Source organism: Tenebrio molitor, chromosome 3 (genome assembly GCF_963966145.1).
Source record: "Tenebrio molitor chromosome 3, icTenMoli1.1, whole genome shotgun sequence".
Lineage (NCBI taxonomy): Eukaryota > Metazoa > Arthropoda > Insecta > Coleoptera > Tenebrionidae > Tenebrio > Tenebrio molitor.
In genome coordinates this window covers 23,106,135-23,124,529 of record NC_091048.1, presented here as the reverse complement: position 1 = coordinate 23,124,529, position 18,395 = coordinate 23,106,135, and the positions used below count along the sequence as shown (strand labels likewise).

The window sequence follows — 18,395 nt, the reverse complement described above, 5'->3', positions numbered from 1 at the left end:
AATGAACTAGGTACATCGAATTTTTTTTTTATTATACATAAATCCCATAAATCCAACTCAGAGTAAAAAATCTTTCTCACAAGATGAAATTTGTCAAAAAACTGTAAAAAAAACAAAAATTAACTGTCTGCTTAATTTGGAATAACTGTCAAAACGTCAACTGTCACATTTCACAAAACTTTGCGTTATTCTCTCATCCACTTTCAGTTAAAACACATTTAATTAAAAATCATCAACAGTTTACAGATAGCTATTTATTATACACGTACACGTGTCTTACAAGGCAAATAAGTCACGAAAGAAATGTTTAGCCACAAGAGCTTGCTCGAGTGACTTATTTGCTGTTAAGGCACGAGTGTAATACATAGTTTTATCCAACACCTCCTTCTGTAACAGTTCTTATTCTTTTTGATGTTCAATAAACTGTTCAATTATCTCTAAACTCATTAATTATAAAAACAGTTTAATTATGGGTTCATAAGCCCACTGAATTATAAAAACAGTACTAGTGTTTTATAGGCCTCATAATATGTTCAAAATCGGCATTATTATGACTTCATAATAAGCAGGTGTTGGATAATTTTTTTAATGTCACGTAAATCTGTTTGAAATTTTAGAACTAAACGTATGGATTTATTATTTATACAGTTAGCAAGAATAGTGTTTAATAATTCATTTTATTTGATATAAAATTAAAACATCAAATACGATTTTGTGAAATTCGAATATATCATCATTTCATGTCGCATTATGTTTGTTTCAATTAAACTCTTTTATTAAACGCAATTTCATATAAATGCTAACAACATTGTACTCGTATTTGTTATTGAAATTATGTCATGAAGTCAAACCTATTCTATTTATCGGACTGTAACTAACGATCCACATAATTTCTTTTCTCAATCAAGCATTTGTTATGTCAATAAACTCCAACTTTGTTCAATCAGTTCAGCGTTTAATCTGGAATCTTTGATGTACAATTTGTAATTTACATCATGATTTATTTGACTGCTTTTAGAACTAGTCCCACAAAAACATGTCAACACTGACGAGTTTAAATATTAATTATCATTTTTCATAATGAAATACACATTTTCGTTAATTAACCACACAAACATCCATCGAATTATCGAGATTACTTGTTTTTCTCAAAGGATATTAAATAAAAATGTTTATTCCAGTATTGATTTAAGGCTAAATTTCTACCGAATAGGGATCTGTTGGCGCAACAACCTATACCCTGGAAAAATATTTTTTGTACTCACAGCCTAAAAATAGATATTTCCCGGTTGTCCTGGGAGTGCGGGAAAAAGTAAAAAACACCGCGTGCGGGAAATCTTTTTTCCCGCACGCGGTGTTTTTTACTTTGCAGCAGAAACTGGTTAAAATTGCTTGTAAGGTTGGTGTTTAATGACGCAGACAGACAGAAATGACAATTCACTTTAAACAAAATGGACGTTTCGTCACATTTGCAATTGTAACATTAATTCTTATGAACACAATAAATAACTAATATCATCATAAAACAAATCAGAATACATACAATTCAAAAAGGTAAGAGTAATAACAAGGCCCTGAAAATAATTATTGTTGTTTTTTAAGTGAAAAGGAAGAATTTGTTCAATATGTTGTGTGATCGTGGAAGACGTCACTGAAGTTTTAAATTTTAATAACCTAGTATTCAGCGCGGAAGGTGCTACCAACCCAATGGTACAACAGTTACTAATGTTAAATTATTTACTTTTTAATTTTATTTTAAATTTTTTTGAGTTATTCGTTACACAAAATATTGTACCTAACTTTTGCGGGAAGAAATTTCCCGCGTTCGCACTAATGCGTTTCTGTTCCCGCATACGTTAGGTAAATAAGGATTCCAGACCCCGTCCAGTTCAACATTTGTTCACTGTTCCCGTAACTAGTCGCAAAGTGCATTTATAAATCTCAAAACATTAATAAATTCCGCAACGTTATTCTTCCACACCGTCAATGCTTCTCAACAATTCCCACTTTAGTTAGAAGTTCTTGAGAGAGAAAATACCTCCGATATTTTTACTGCAAATAAGCGTCATGTCTATCTGTCAGTTAATCTCGAGTAAAGCGTCCTGCTTTAACAAAATACACATAAAACCGTTTAAAATGCTAAACCTCCTTAGCTCCCTCGGATTGTAAAGTTCTTAACCTGTTGCGTCCTTTAGGCATTCAGATTAACCCGGCAGGATCTGTACGACTCGAACCCGGTGAAAACTGAACTGAACAACCCTTCATTAATCATAGTGAAAAAATTCAAAGGATCTCCTTAAAGAGAGGAAAACAGATTGGCGGGTCGTGCTCATTTTAGTATTGGAAGTGTTGATCTTTGATATTTTCAACGCCATTCGATATAATCCCGGTAAACAGTCACCGACGTCATACACAAAGTTGCGGATCAGGAACACAATAAAACAAACAGAACTACAGCGCAATAATAAATTTATCCGATGTTGGTTCCAGTTAGACGTTGTGATATCGAGGGCAAACATTATAAGAACTGTTCGGCATTGTTCCATCTCCGACGTGACGTTAGAGTTTTATGCAAAGTCAAATAAACAACACATTTTTATAAAGTGCCGATTAGGCTCCACGTTTGTGTTGTATAATAATAAAAACATTTACCTACGACCGTGCGATATATTCTATTTGTTCCACTCATTTCCGACAGGAACTGACGTACTTTACCGCATACCGTGCGATAAAGTAAATAATCGAAAGAATTAAAGAAAAGCAAACAAACAAATTGACTTTTGATTATTCAAGGAGGAGAACTAAAGTAAACTTTCACAATAGTGGAAATCTAAATTTTACTGTTTCTGTGGCTTCTAAGGTGTTTTGAATTGAATCTTCATTCATATTAAGCACCGTCATTACCGCACTTGTGCGTTCTGCGATTACACACGTCTATAACCCACTTGTAGCATAAATAACCATTATTATAGTAATTGCGTGATTTTGATACAACATGAACAAGAGTTGAAACTTTTTAATAACGCCTGCTTTTTCGGACTGTTTGTTATTTTAGGGTGCGCTCATAACCACCGAAGCCTATGATCTACCCCTCTCTAGTTTTCAATAACAGAAACGCTACATTTGATATCACTTTTGAAATCCGTATAATGCAAACAATAACCGGTTTGTTCATTGCGAATTCAGCAAAGTTCTAGCCATCATGAGTACCATTTCCTGGTTTTCATGTAAAACCCGCAAACAATTTTTTACCACTTCTTCACCGTCGAGGTAAAAGCAGTTAAAAGCTTCAATAGCTTTTTATCTCATGTGACTGGGCAAACAGTGAGCATTTCCTTTTTGTGCTGTACTGGAATGAGAACGGATAACCCAGCTCGGAATCGCTTCTATTTGTTGTTCTTGGGATGATATTTTCATGCAATTGACCCCCCGGAGGTGTCTTATTGGATTCCTCTGAAAATTAATTTTTTCCCACAATGGGGAAACCCGCTTCATTCCTAGGAGAGACGCGTGGTCCTTTTTCCAGGGTAAAGAGAGCGCTGAAATTGTCTGAAAGGTGGATAAGTTGCATGTCTGGATGTTTTTATTTTCTGGTGTGTTAAGTCGAGTGTAAGCGTCAGACGAAGTAGAATTTCCAAGGAAACCCGGGAAATTTTTAAGGTTAACGGTGCAGACAACATATTCGTCGGTTAATAACAGATTAAATGAAAAATAGATTTCACCAGTTGCAAAATTGGTTTCACGTTTACGACTCGCGTTCTGAGCAAGTATAAGTCCTCTTTGATGTCAGATACATGAAATAAAAAATTTTACTGAAGCGAATGTGCTTTTAACAAATCTAATAAAGATAATATGATTTCAGGATATTTCCAACATATTTTTTACATTTTATGTTATAAAACATATTCAAGCCAGACAAATACGAACTTAATTTGCAACTTTAAACGTTCAAGAAAAGAAGGAAAAAATTTCAATTTTGTGCTGTCTAAAATCTGGCAGACATTATCTCCAGTCCATTAGTGATTGATGACTTTTGGAGTGGTATTTGCACAAGAAAATACGCAATGAAATGCTAATATATATTTTCTGAAAGAATTAGAATATTTCAAGAACAAAAATAATGTGAAAGACGAAGATAGGTAAGTGCCAACGAAATCCAACAACTTATAATATTTATTTTAACTCATTATTTGCTCCAACAGATATTAGAAAAAATGTTTATAATATGAATTTTGTTGGAAAAATAAAATTGCGGAAGTTATCTGTGAGAGATGCACGTTTGTATCCCGGCGCCTCCACCATTTTTGCAAGTCTTCTCTGCTATTTTTATCTTTAGTTACAAAATGGTATAGCGTTTGGCAACTTACTGTTAGTTTCAAAGTTCACAAAAGCTCATAAGAAAATAGTGAAAATGCTAATAATCGACTAGTTTCCTAGTCTGCGCCAATCCCAATGTAAAAGCTCGTGAGCAATACAATTCTTGAGGAAAATCAAATAAAACGTTTCATAAAATACAAATTAGCTTCCAGCAAAAAATCTATATTGTGCTTCGTTTTCACTCTATTCACTGGTTACACCGGAAAATTCTGCTATTTAAATTCCTAAAACTTTTGGCAAACAAAAGCCCAAGTATTTCGTAAAGAAGTTTGTGTTTTATACAACATTACGGGGTGGTCGCTTACTGCATTTGTTTGCATATTATTTTGGGGTAAGAAAAGCTCATAAAAAAAGTGATTGGTTTTTGTAGTAACAGTTTCGTGCTCTACTATTCCCTAAAAAGTCAAACGTTTTCCCATTAAACCTTTCATCTTTGAGACCGTTCAAGGTTTTAAGCTTCAACGAACAGGACAAAATTCATTTGGTAATTGATTTTTTCGACGTCCTTTTAGAAACCTTCTCTATTTCTCTTCAATTTATGCGAACCGACCCACCCAACCTACATTCTTGCTTTATATATTCAAACTTGCTCCAGACAAACCTACGCTTCTTAACTATTACCTTTTGACATTCTGCAAATATCTATTGGAGACGAGCCGCCCCCTCATTCTCGTTTTCTAAAAAAGCGTAAATTGCTGCGAGCAATAATTTGCTTTGACTTTCTTTGTCGATTGAATATAATTGAAAAGTTCTTGGGTTCGTGAGACCTTTCAGGATTCCTCTGCATTTACGGCTCCTTGCACCAATGGCTTGAAATCACCTTGAAGCTTACCGGTTGATTGGCACAATTTCGTCGGAATGTAACATTAGAGCAGAGAAGCTGAAATAACATTTTTATCTTTGTCAAATTGGCCAATAACATAAAAGTTAGCGTCGGCTAATTATTTTTGCAATCATTTCTTGTCAACTCGGCTCTTTCACAAAGAATAATACGAATATTAGACAGTTAGTGATCGATCCGGAAATTGGAAATTGTTCAAACAATAAGATTCGCATCTGCTCCGGATGAAAGCGATAAAACCATTAAACCCTTCTGGTGTCAATAATTTTGATAAGTCCTAGTTGAACTAAATTGAAATTGGTGAATAATTGGATCTGTCGTACCTACACTCAATTAAATTTCTTTGGAGGAGGTTTCGAAGCGTCTGAGAGATGCACCATCAATAAAATTCTTGAGAATTTTTTCAGTGGCACACTTGGGAAATAAAAACACAAGGAAATCAGATGAGAGACCTGATCTATGTCGCTACCTATCTCTACTAGCGCAAAGAGGACAAAACAAGAGAAATATCATTCCGAGATGAAATTTAATTTGCATAAATTTGCAGACGACCAGACCAACGCAATAAAAACAAGTCTATTTGCAAAAAATCAGATGTCTCCGAAGAAAAATAAACCGACACGTCCAACTTGCACTAAACTTGTTAGATAAGATTATTTTGTGACAAGTTACGACGTTTTCCAAATTGAAAATGGTATCAGCAGGACGAAATTTGCATCCGCGCGCTCTTACCATTTAGCTTAATAAAAAGCGTAGAGAGAAATTAGAGCGTTGTTATCAAAACTCCCCGGCGTTATAAATATGTAATCAAAAGCTAGGATAGAGCGCCGCTAGCGTCAGTCTGTTCAAAACAAGAACCAACAGCAGGAAATGTATAAATTATATTGCATAGTGCAGCCCTTTAAGCGCGATTAATATTTAAAGCAGGATTTCCGCGATCCTGCTGCGCAAGCGAATAACAGGAAATTTATCAGCCGCACGGCTAATGAACGCCATCACATTTTCAAAAAATATTTCCAATGCCCCCCGGTGTCGGGTTATTGTCTATGGGCAAACGAGCGCGCAAAACTTCCAGAATTACGTCCTTTTATGGATTATGAAGGCAAAAACTGAATTAAACTGGAAGAGGACGTCTGTTCTCTGTATTTTGTTGTCGATAAGAGTTACGCAAAAACGTTGCCATGGCTTTTTATTATTAGGTTGGAAGAAACAAAAATAGACGGGCTTTCGTGAAATTAATTAAACTCCGAAAAACAATACTGTAATCATGTTTAATGGGGCTTTGTGACTTTTGTGCCTGTGTCAAGGGTGGGGAACGTAGAGAGGCGACTCTCTGTAAATTTGGTAAATGTAACGTTGGCATTAAATGAAAATATAAATAACTTTGATTTATGGTGATGGCGATGTAATCTACTATAAAATAATGTAAAAAGGTAAAATAAAATGTGCATTGAATGTTCAAATTCACTGTCGCATGCATAATTAATTAATCCCGGATGTAAAAATAAAATATCCGATAAATTATTTTGATATAATTTATTGTTTATTTGTGCTGTGCCATGAGGCTACAAATTAATGATTTTAAGTTAAATTATTAATAGGTAATAGCAAGGCTTGGTGAGAATGAGAATGGAAAAAGAATAGGCTCAGATCATCAGGACCTAGAAGCAAATAAAAAAAAAAAGAAAAAACGGTCAACCAAAGAAAACAATGATGTATTGAAAACAACAAGTGGAAAAATATTTTAAAACGGAAACTTAATATTGAGAATGCTTTCAACTGTTAAACAGTTAAATTAAGAAATAGAAGAGAATAATTATTAATAAATAATAAAAAGCGGTAAATGAAGAATATAGTAGATGAGTAAAGAGGGTTTAGAGGAATAACCTAAACTAGATAAAGTGAAGAAGAGATGTTTCTGATTATTAAATAGAACATTGAAACAAAAAGGATTTTTGAAAGAAATGATAAAAGAATTGATGTGTTTAGATTTAGAATACGAGTGCATAGTTGGAATAAAACAAAATAAAAAATATAAATTAAAAAAATTTAAAGTTAAAGTAAAAAAAATGCCACGAAAATAGAAACACATAGAAAGAGTGAAATTGTTGTAGCAAAACTTAGCAAATGGCTTAAGATTCAAATAAGTAAGAAACGATGAGCATTTGAAAAACATTTTACGAGAAATAAAAGTTGTGTTGTACAATTTTTTTGTTTGTTAATGTTAATATTATTTAATGATCTTTCTGACAATGATTTAAATCTAAATAATAAAAGGAAAAACGTGAAAATAAAGTATTAATTACAAAAACACACAAAAAGAACATAAATAAAGTAAGGAATTAACAAATTAAGAAATAAAAACAAAATGTGGACAACATTAACTAGAGGACAGATGAAAATAAAAAGAAAGTAAAGAAAGAAAAATATAAAAATTAAAAAATTAAAAAGTTTGTATTAAGAGTAAATAACAATAGATTAATCAAAGAAGAAAAGGAAATAAATAAAATATAACAAATAATGTTGGATAATAGTAGTTAGAGGACACATAAAATAAAAAGAAATCAAAAATAGAGAAATTAAAGCAGAAAAATAGAGGTCAGTAAGTAAGATAATAATATTACAAAGAAAATGAAAGGGATTTCTGTATTACCGGTTGATACAGCAATACGCGGTGGAAAGTGAGCTAGAGAAAGTGAAGTAAAAAATAGAGAAAAAGGTAGAGAAATTACAGAAACCAGTAAAAAAAGGAAGAGTATTATCAAAGTAAGATAGGAAAAGGCTAAAGTGGATGGGAAAAAAGAAAACACCCTAAATAAGAGATGAATTAAATAAACAGAAAAGCAGCGACATCTATGAGACAAAAAAGGAAGGAAGGAGGGCAGAACAGGAAGACAAGAGGGGGAGGAAGAGAAGGTATTTGGAGTAAGCAAGAAAACAGCAAAATCACCTGAGGTGGAGAAGAAAACAGAGAAATGGAAAAGATACTAGAAGAGTTAGAGGAAATGAAAGTGGAAATAAAAGAGGAAATAAAGGAGAAGCTAAAAGGAAACCAAGAATTCAAGAGAGAAATCGAACGACTAAGGGAAGAATTTAAGAATAAAGAAAAGAAATGAGAGGAGAGAAAAACAACCTGATTGAGAGAGTAGCACAGATGGAAGGCAAAATGGACTATGAAGAAAGGAGAAGAATAAAAAATAACATAGTGATAACAGGATGAAGAGGTAAAGGAAAGAGCAAGCAGCAGATCAAAGAAAGAGGACATAGAAAACTTTATAAAAGAAAACATAGAGGAAGTTAAAGTCAAAGATTATTATAACGTAAACAAGGATCAACTAGTGGAAATGGAGGAGTGGAGTGGGAAAGAAAAAGTGATAAAACAAAAGGGAAAACTGAGAGAAAAGAAGGAAACAGAGAAGATATTCATAGACAATGGCCTGACAAAACAAGAATGAGAGATACAGAAGAAACTAAGAACCATTTCGAAAGAAGAAAAAAGGGAAGGGAAATAAATAAAAGTGGGAAATAGGAAAATAACAATAGAAGGGGTACAGTGCAGATGGAAAGAAGAAAGGGGGAGACTAGAGGTTTTTTAGTAGAGGGAGCGAGATGGGATGGAGAAAACGTCGACAAAGGAAATGGAAAAACGACAAAGAAAAAGGTAGAGGGACAAAGAACGTGGGAATTGGAAAAGAAGCACAAAGGGGAACACAAGAGAGAAGGAAAAAGATATGGAAGGGAGGGAAAGAATAGAAAAAGAAAGGGGTGGAGGATAGAAATAAAAATAAATTATTTATATTTTATATATTTTTATAAAATATGATATACAGAGTGTATTGTTAAAATATGCCTAAATTTTACCCACGAGGTTGTAGGACAACGTAGAAAACTAAAAACAATTTAAAAAAATTGTAGCTCAAAAAATAAATGTCATTTTATTTTTTGACGTAGAAATTTTTAGATATTTTTTCCGAGTTCTATATGAAGCCAGTAGCTCGTGGTTAAAATATCTGTACAACTTTCAATAACACCCTGTATTTAAAGAAATGGAGAAATGCCGAGTGAAAATGTTAATTTAAAATAGTTCAGTGTAATGCTTTGGTTCAAACATTTCTCGTTTAAATATATGTACGAATATCTGTACAACTTTCAATAACACCCTGTATACTAAAATATGTACTCACTAATAAAAGATTTATGTTTCAAAGTATAAAATCACTAACGCCTCAAATAATGAATACCAAGAAATTGTTTTTGAATTTTGTAACCGTTTCTTATGTTTTAATTACCTACATATGCAGGCAATGTCTTAATTTTCCGCTTTCGTGAGATGGTGAATACAGTGAAAACTAGTTCCGGCCGTAAGAGTCAACTTAACGATTTCTATCTGACGTTTTGTAGCCATCTACAACCTTCCTCGGGGCCATGCCAATCATATGGAAATTACCAAACATGGTACAAAACGAGGTTAAACGCCGAAACGGGAAAGATTTATCTTATAAAACTGCGTATGTATGAGACATCACGCAGAATTGGCAAGCGGCTGAGATCAGCAATTCGTTTTTATGTCTTATTAAACATACAGAGAGTAAAATTGTCGCAAGAATTCCCCGTAATTTGAGTGATGTCACAAATTCCAGCTCCGTTTTGATTACCCTACTAATCAGTTCCCGCCCGCTATTGATGCTTTATTTAGCGAATTTTTTGTTCCGTTTTGGTCTGTCGTTATCGTCCACTGTGCACATTTAATACAGTTTATCCTTTCCGCAATAAGCTCCGAACGGATCGCCAGTTAGCAAAACATCAGTCCGCTCCTGTTTGTTAAACCCGATTATGAATGTGTCACATTTCTGCGTCCTCCTGATCAATAACACAACATTCGAACGGTAATTGATAAATTATGATTTAATCTGGTGTGTTTACCAACGCGATTTCGCTACATGTTCGGGACTGAAGAGCAAATTAAATATATAAGCCGTTGAAACAACACGTGGATAATTGACTCGACACTCTGTTGACATTAATTCCAACCGACTGCACATTAATTATATTCGGTCGACAATCGTAATAATTTCAACAAATTCGAACGTTAAATAAACACCCTAATTGGTTTTTTCTTGCAGAGAATGCCACCAGGGCCTGCCTCGCCAACGGAACCTGGACGAAAGCGGACTACTCCAACTGCAAGGAAATCATTCTTATCCCCGACGTGGAGACCCAAGCCACGATCTACTTCGTGGGATATGTCTTAAGTTTAATTACATTATCGATAGCGCTAGGAATTTTCACATATTTTAAGTGAGTAGAAAAGACACAACTTGGGTGGCGCTTGGCCCGGACCTCCTAGTTTATTTTTACCCCTAATAAACCCCGACTCCCTGCAGAAATCAAGTGTGAATATTGCTGCAAAATCGAGCTAAAAACCCCTGAAAGAAATCGCTGACCCACTTTGCTCCTCACCGAACTAAATCCCTCAGTCAATGGTCGTAGATCCCCATCCAGTCCATCATAAATCGAGCGCCCCCACCCACCCAATTTCTTCCCCTAATTTATGTGCCTCGTTTCAGAGAGCTGCGATGCCTGCGAAACAGAATTCACATGAATCTCATGTGGTCTTACATGCTGATGTATTGCATGTGGATCGTGACACTGACCGCGGTAAGACCTGAAAGCTCCCCCAGAGCCCCCTTAAATGAATCATTTTCAGCTGGGCTCCAAAGGCGGCGGTGGCGGCTCCTCCATCGCCTGCGTGTTCATCGTCACTCTCCTCCACTATTTCCACATCTCCACGTTTTTTTGGATGTTCGTCGAGGGTAAGAGGGATTTTAATGCGCACGAACTAAAGGGAGCCTTTCGTTTTAATTTATTTGCCAAAATTAACCCTCGCAGTCTTGCCGGAACATGGTTCATACATTATTTACTAAAAGGAAAATTATGAAACACATTCGTGCGAGACTTTGGGGGCTCGAATGGAAACAACAAAAGTGAAATGCTCATTAATTTGTTTTAGGGCTGTACCTTTACATTTTGGTCGTCGAAACACTAACCAGGGAGAATTTTAAACTGAGAGTTTACGTGTGCATCGGCTGGGGTAAGTTTAATGAAATTTTTAAATCTAGTTTAGATTACTCTGTTCGAGCAGCAGTGTTTCATTTCAGCCTCAATGAGTTTCCATTAAATCGAAATCACTAATTTTAGTCGACAATTATGCATTACACTCGAATACATTGTTTATTGCAAGTGTAGTGAACAGCGAAATAATTTTCAGGGTTGCCCATGGTTTTCATCCTCATCTGGGTTGTGGTGAAGAGCTTTATTCCCTCAGCCGGCGATCCCTCTACGGTAAGACATTCATATATTAATTTAACTAATTAAAAAAATAATCTCTCTCCTTTGATTTATTTTATTTCTCCAGTGTTGCACTTATGGCGTTTCTCAATGTTACTCAATCTGCTTGTGAGAGAGATTTTTGAAGTGAAAACTTCTTTAGGCGCACCACACGGGCAGTGAATACGTTTGATGCGACACGCCAAGATCGTCACGCGACACGCTAAAATCGTCACGCTCAAATCTTCGACAGGTTCGGACCTTGAAGTGAAACCTTCTTTAGGCGCATCACACGGGCAGTGAATTACATAGTTTCATGCGATTCGCTAAAATTGTCCCGCGACACGCTAATATTGTCACACGACACGCTAAAATCGTCACGCTCAAATCTTCGTCAGATTCGGACCTTGAAGTGAAAACTTCTTTAGGCGATCACACGGGCAGTGAATTACATAGTTTCATGCGATTCGCTAAAATCGTCACGCGACACGCTAATATTGTCACGTGACACGCTAAAATCGTCACGCTCAAATCTTCGTCAGGTTCGGACCTTGAAGTGAAAACTTCTTTAAGCGCACCACACGGGCAGTGAATACGTTTGATGCGACACGCTAAGATCGTCACGCGACACGCTAAAATCGTCACGTTCAAATCTTCGTCAGATTCGGACCTTGAAGTGAAAACTTCTTTAGGCGCACCACACGGGCAGTGAATACGTTTGATGCGACACGCTAATATTGTTACGCGACACGCTAAAATCGTCACGCTCAAGTCTTCGTCAGGTTCGGACCTTGAAGTGGAAACTTCTTTGGGCGCACCACACGGGCAGTATTCTTCTGGTTGCTGTTCAAAATCAAATGAAACATTTTATGTTCGCGATTTACATTTAGAAGCAATTTCCGTTTGTACTTTTTCCTTAGATTTTCTGTCACGCCGATTGCCAATCATGGAGCCGAATGCCCTGACAGTCCTATTAACAGGTTCAGTTATCGCAAAATCCACTTAATCTGCATAATCCACGATCGAACCGGTAGCTTCAAAGTCGACCGAATTGGGTTTCAATTTCAGTAATTTTTCAGCGATTGTGACGATTTAAGAGTTTGCCTGCGCAATCGTTTTTTCGTCCGATGAAGCCGTTCTAAGTAAGTGTCATAGGAACAAATACGGTAAAGCGAAATATTACCGGAGAAATTCATCGCTGAAATGTTTTATTCAACGAATCGCGTCGCTCCTCCTGCGGAACTTCGGTGGAAGTTACGGCGACGTTTTCGACTACAAGGATGAAATACATTTCGACGAGGACTCCAAAAACTTCGCCGTGACACACATCTCGCGGAAAGTTTGCCAAATTCCTGATGAAAATTGAAATCCGTCATCAACAAAGAATACAAACGTTGACGAAATTGAAAAAGTTGCAAATTTCTTGCAGTGTACTTGGTTCAACAGCAACTACGTCGACTGGATATTCCAGGGGCCGACCGTGGCGGTGCTCCTGCTGAACCTGGCGTTCCTGCTGGCCATAATGTGGGTCCTGATCACGAAGCTCCGATCCGCGAACACCGTCGAAACGCAACAATACCACAAAGCGGCCAAAGCGCTGCTGGTACTTATGCCTCTGCTGGGCATCACGTACGTCATCACGATCTATGCCCCCACTCCCGACAAGAAATCAGAAATCATCTTCGAGTGTATCAGGGCCGTGCTCCTCTCGACCCAGGTAAGTCACCTCTTCCGTAAAGAAGTGAAGTAAGAGTGATAATTGAAGATAATAAAATTAAAAGCCTCCATTCGCTCATTTCAGCCATCTAATTATAGTTTGTTATCAGAAGTGGGAAAATTTCATTACACCCTCATAGCAAGTTACCAGATCGATAATTAATTTTCTATTTAATATTTAAGAAGCGTTACTCGGTTGATAAACTGTCAGTGGAAGTTTCCGACCCCGGAGGAAAAATCTCGTATTGTTGGCAGGATATACAATGTGATCAAAAAGAAAGCAAATCATATGTAAATAAGCGTTCAATGCATGGGTGTTGACAATTTTTGGGCTCAAACGCTACTCTACAGGGTGTCGCAAAATTAACGTATTCCAAGTCGGGGGTCTTGTACGGAAAAATCTCAGAAATCTCGAAAAAATAAAATAAAAAATATAGGGGGGGGGGGGGGAGATATATGGGTCTGAAGGTTCAAACTTTTCATCATGTTTTCTTCAAATAAAATATATAAATGGTTGATATTCATTTTGAAATATGGTGAGGATGATTATGTAAAATATTAAAATATAAATGAAAAGGTATTTCTTGAAAAAACAGCTTAATCTCGAAAAAATAAAAGTTTTATTTTTCCAATTTTTGTTCAAAAGGGAAGTACATACAACATAGCTAGAATATTAATCAGGTACTTTTGAACAAATATTTTTTTTAACATTTTTACTTGGTCAACAGGACGTCCCCTACTAAGCCCCGAACTCGGAATACGATAATTTTAAGACCCTCTGTATAATAAATCATACCTCATGAATTTTAGATGTTGGAATTATAATTGTGCATTTTATATTTTATGTGATAATGGAGAAAACTTATAAAATAAACAAGAGCAACATTTTATATTCGTAAGAGTGGGTAATTTCCCAGATTTATTGCCAAACGCGACGCCACTGGTGAAATGTCAAACAAACGGCAATTTTAAATCATCAATTTTAAGCCACAATTATCCAGAATAAGTGGTAAAATGAGTGTTACCATTAAAGTTAAAGCATTAATTATTAATAATTGATAATAATAATAAGAAATAGGCAACCAATAAAACGACTGTGTATAGCAAATATACATATATGTACGATTAAGCTTAGAGAGACGTTCCGCTAAAACAAAAGATGAGGTAGCATTCTTGATTTGTTTTCTTGTTGATCACTCTGTAGTGTAGGTGTAGATTTTTCGGAATTAATTAATGAATCGGAAGCAATAACACTTTCTTTAATTCAGAACTCTATTGGTTTTTGTTGATTTTCAGTCAAAATTAATTGGGTTGGTGTAGATGTTACGTTTTCTCCATTAAGAGGAGTTTTAAATTAGGTGATGCTAATGCACATGTTAATTAAATGTTTGTTTTATGATCAAAGCAATGGAGCGACTATAAAATCACGGTGTCTCAGCTGTTAATTATTTACTAATAGTAAACAACAACTCAATTAGCGACTCCTCAGTAAACACTTAAAGCCTCTGGAAATTCTTAAATTTGTCTGCGATTTTAACTGGAAGTACAACTCACTCACAAATTAATTAATTAATTAAATAAAATATAATTCCATAAACTTGCTAATTTAATTTGAGTAAATAGAAAGAAAATAATCAATTGAATAGAATCATTTTTTCTTATTTTTTAATATTTTCATTGAGCGATGAGCGAGTAAACTTGAATTTTCCTTTTGTAATTTTTAATTTGGCAGGAAAAATTATAAATTGCTAAATCATTATTTTCTTTGTTGTTTGGTGAATTTTATACCATAAAGTATATAAAGTAATCAACAAACAAGAGGTACTCTGGCTCAATTTTCTGTGGGAATGCTTGACGAGAACACTGTTGCTTTTGTGTATTTTACGATTTTTTTAATTATTAATAAACGCGTACGTTTTTCGGGAAAATTTTGCGGAACACTTTCATATCTGATTTAATCGAGTTGATTAAAACAGTAAAAAATACAACGCCATCATTGTGTAGCAAAATTAATTTCTTTGGAAAATAAATCGACAGATGAGGGAAAAACCTGAACCCAAGAAAAAAAAAACTAATTTAGTGTAAAAATCTTGTCGAGGACCAAGTTTTCTGCCAAAGTTGCAATCAAAAAAGTAATTATTAGATTTTGCCACAGAAGTAATTAATTTGGGCCAGGACAAATAATTTACAAATCCCTTTATTTGTGAGTGAACAAAGTTTAGGAATTCCACCGCAGTAATTGTGTTTTTGTAAATGTCAGTCGGGGCTTAGAGTTCGTCGTATTCTCTGGCGATTTTATCGGATTGAGTAGATTTTTTCAACAAATCAATTTCTTTTTTGTTCTCTTACCCTTTCAGAAATATGAATTTCATTAAAGGTCGCCTGTAAGCCGATCACCGACAAGGGATTTATTTTCATTACGCAAGATTCCATCACATCGAGACGTCATTGTTGATTGTGCAAATCGATTATTTGTGAATCTTTCCGTTATTCATTGTGGATATGCTTGTGAGCTGCTTGTCCCCAGAGAAACATATTAGTTCCCAGCGAATTCAATTTCCTTTTGTATCTAACTCGTAATCATGTTAAGCTAGGTTTGCAAGAAAGCAAACGCTACACCGTTGTAGCAACCAGCTTGTAATGATAATTAAAAAAATATTTGCTTTCGAAGCTTGGGGAAATTATTTAGTCTGTCGATTTGTTGCGTCCCGACCAACAGCTTAATGGCGACCGTTCCCTCTTTAATCATCTTATCTCCCGTTTCATTTCTTTTGTTCGGCCCCAGATTAAGCAATCATTGAAGAAATGTTTTATATCCTGTCTATTCGGCTTCCCGTAAATCAGATATATCCATTAAAGCGAGGAAATTGATTGGAGCGTCAAATTTTCGTGAGAAATTTTCGGCCAGATCAATAGCTAAACAGTATCCATTAATTTGGAACGGTGCCAGGACTAATAATTGCGTCCTTGCAAAGGATCCCGTTGCAGCTTGCGTAGTTCCGTTTCCATAAAGCGAGCAGAACAAGCTCTATGAATTTTTGAAAAGGAAGCTCTCTGATGGATTTCTTCAAAGGTACAGTTTAAATGAAACTTTTATTTATTCATTTAGGCAACTGATATCGTCCTTTGAGACGTTGATAATGTAAGAACCTGCAAAGTGGGGAGTTACATTTTAATTCGGTTCTGAAAAAACTGCAATTAAGCGCGGTGGCCAAATTAAGCTACATTCCGTGCTGTTTAATTGAAAACTGCGCCGGCAAAACATACATGTGACAGCTTAAAAAGCCGTTCATGTAAAATTCCATTACTGCTGAAAGATAAAAGCAATTTTTCAGAGAACGGAATATTTAATTAGACTCTCGTAAAATAAACAGTTCTGATGCGGACAGTTCAGATTTCAGGCATTAATCCGGGGCTCGTTAGATGAATTATTTGCTAAAAACTGTTTACCTAGACAACAACTTTGCGGCCAAATTAGTTAATCTGTCCCACGGGATGAGCCACATAAAACGGTACGAAAGGAAAACATTGTGGTCTGTCCAAAGTCCAGAGACGGTCCAGACCGAAAGTTACACTTTCAGGACTGGAAAACGGAATAATTGGCACGTTCGAACGCGGCAAAAAGCGAGGCGGCGGCGAAAAGCGGAGCAAAAAAGCTCTCCTGTTTTGACAACAAACAGAACGAGACAAAATGACGATAATAGGCCATCGAGAGGAGTGTTAGTGTGACAAAAAATGCGATTTATGAGGCACATGTGGTCAAAAAGGACTTTAAAAAATCCAAATAGAAGTGTTTTTGAAATGAAATATCTGTAATATAATGAGCATTCAAAAATTTCTTGCCAAGTGGCCTACTTGCTTTTGTTGCCGTTAACGTATGGCGTAGCTTCATCAGCTGTCAAATGTCATTTATTCATCGAACAAACTGTGGTGTGAATTATTTCTTTTGCAAAAACAGTTCTTGTCAGAAGCAATCAAAAAGATTCTTCGTTGTTTTGTTAGAGCTACATGATCGTGTTTGCTTTGCATTCAAATGTCAAAAGCTTGACATGCCTGACCTCCAAATATTTTTTTAACGCTTGCTACTAAAATTTTGCATATTAAGATATCGTTGTAGAATTGAATAGAAATTGAAACAAATTCTTATTGCTTTGTACAGAGTGATCAACACGAAAACAAATCAAATCTTTTGTTTTATCGAAACGTCTGTGTTAGTTTAATCATACGGTTATATACAGGGTGAGCAACAATAACTGTTTCAGTTGGCAATAACAAATTTTACATGAAATTTTCAAGACTGTGAATTGTATCTATTTCGGTTTGTTTTATTGACATTATTGACAGCTGACATACATTTCAAATTTAAACGTCTTGGTTTGTGTAATCTTTTATTAAAAAAATGGTTTTCTCGTTGGAATATGACATAAAAGTCACCAAAAGTCACCAGAATTTATTGCTAACTCAATCAGTAATTGTTGCTCACACGGTACTTGCTATACACAGTCGTTTTATTGGTTGCCTACCTCTCGAAAAATCTATTAATAATTGTTGCTGACAATTACAGAAAACGTCATTAAACTTTGCCGAAATCGAAAACTTTTTTCAAGGTTGTTGCTGCACAAGAGTCAAGACATTTTTAGAGGCCTCAGATCTTTGAAAAATAAAAATAGAAACATTTTTTGTACAATAAAACGTGTACCATTAGATCACCTAGTCCTTCGATGCTCCCGACGTAAATAAGGAGAGGAGACTTGATCCTGTAGAATATCTAATCCAGATCCTGCCAAGCCCTGCATCCATTTGGGGCACGTCACCTCTACAATTGCGCGACACTCTACAATATGCAGCAACCCTTAAATTATGAACCAATTGATGCAGCCGGGATCGATTCTATTTTATTGGGGCGTGTTTTTGAAAGACTCTGTATGAATGTCAATGGATTTCGTTTCACGGTGCACGCCTCTGCTTCGTTTACATTTTTTAATATTCTTTGATAATCCTGCGAGGGGTCAACCGGTATTAAAGATATAAAACTTTATAATTATCTACTTCAAAAGGTTAATGCGAAATTTGATGTTAAATTGAAAAATACAGCCCGAGAAAATTAAACAGAAGCCGAAGGATTATGCGGGCG

General features: G+C 35.5%; 1 protein-coding gene across 7 annotated transcripts in view; it reads left to right on the top strand.

Moving 5' to 3' along the window:
* The window catches only part of LOC138126529 (diuretic hormone receptor-like), a 101,481-nt gene that overhangs the window by 68,815 nt on the left and 14,271 nt on the right, over positions 1-18,395 (top strand). For all 7 annotated transcript variants that reach the window (XM_069042301.1, XM_069042300.1, XM_069042302.1 and 4 more), the window contains 6 exons: positions 10,342-10,516; positions 10,786-10,876; positions 10,926-11,031; positions 11,229-11,309; positions 11,487-11,560; positions 12,975-13,262. In XM_069042301.1, the coding sequence (XP_068898402.1) occupies positions 10,342-10,516; positions 10,786-10,876; positions 10,926-11,031; positions 11,229-11,309; positions 11,487-11,560; positions 12,975-13,262 (815 nt within the window). The remainder of the gene's footprint in view (positions 1-10,341; positions 10,517-10,785; positions 10,877-10,925; positions 11,032-11,228; positions 11,310-11,486; positions 11,561-12,974; positions 13,263-18,395) is intronic.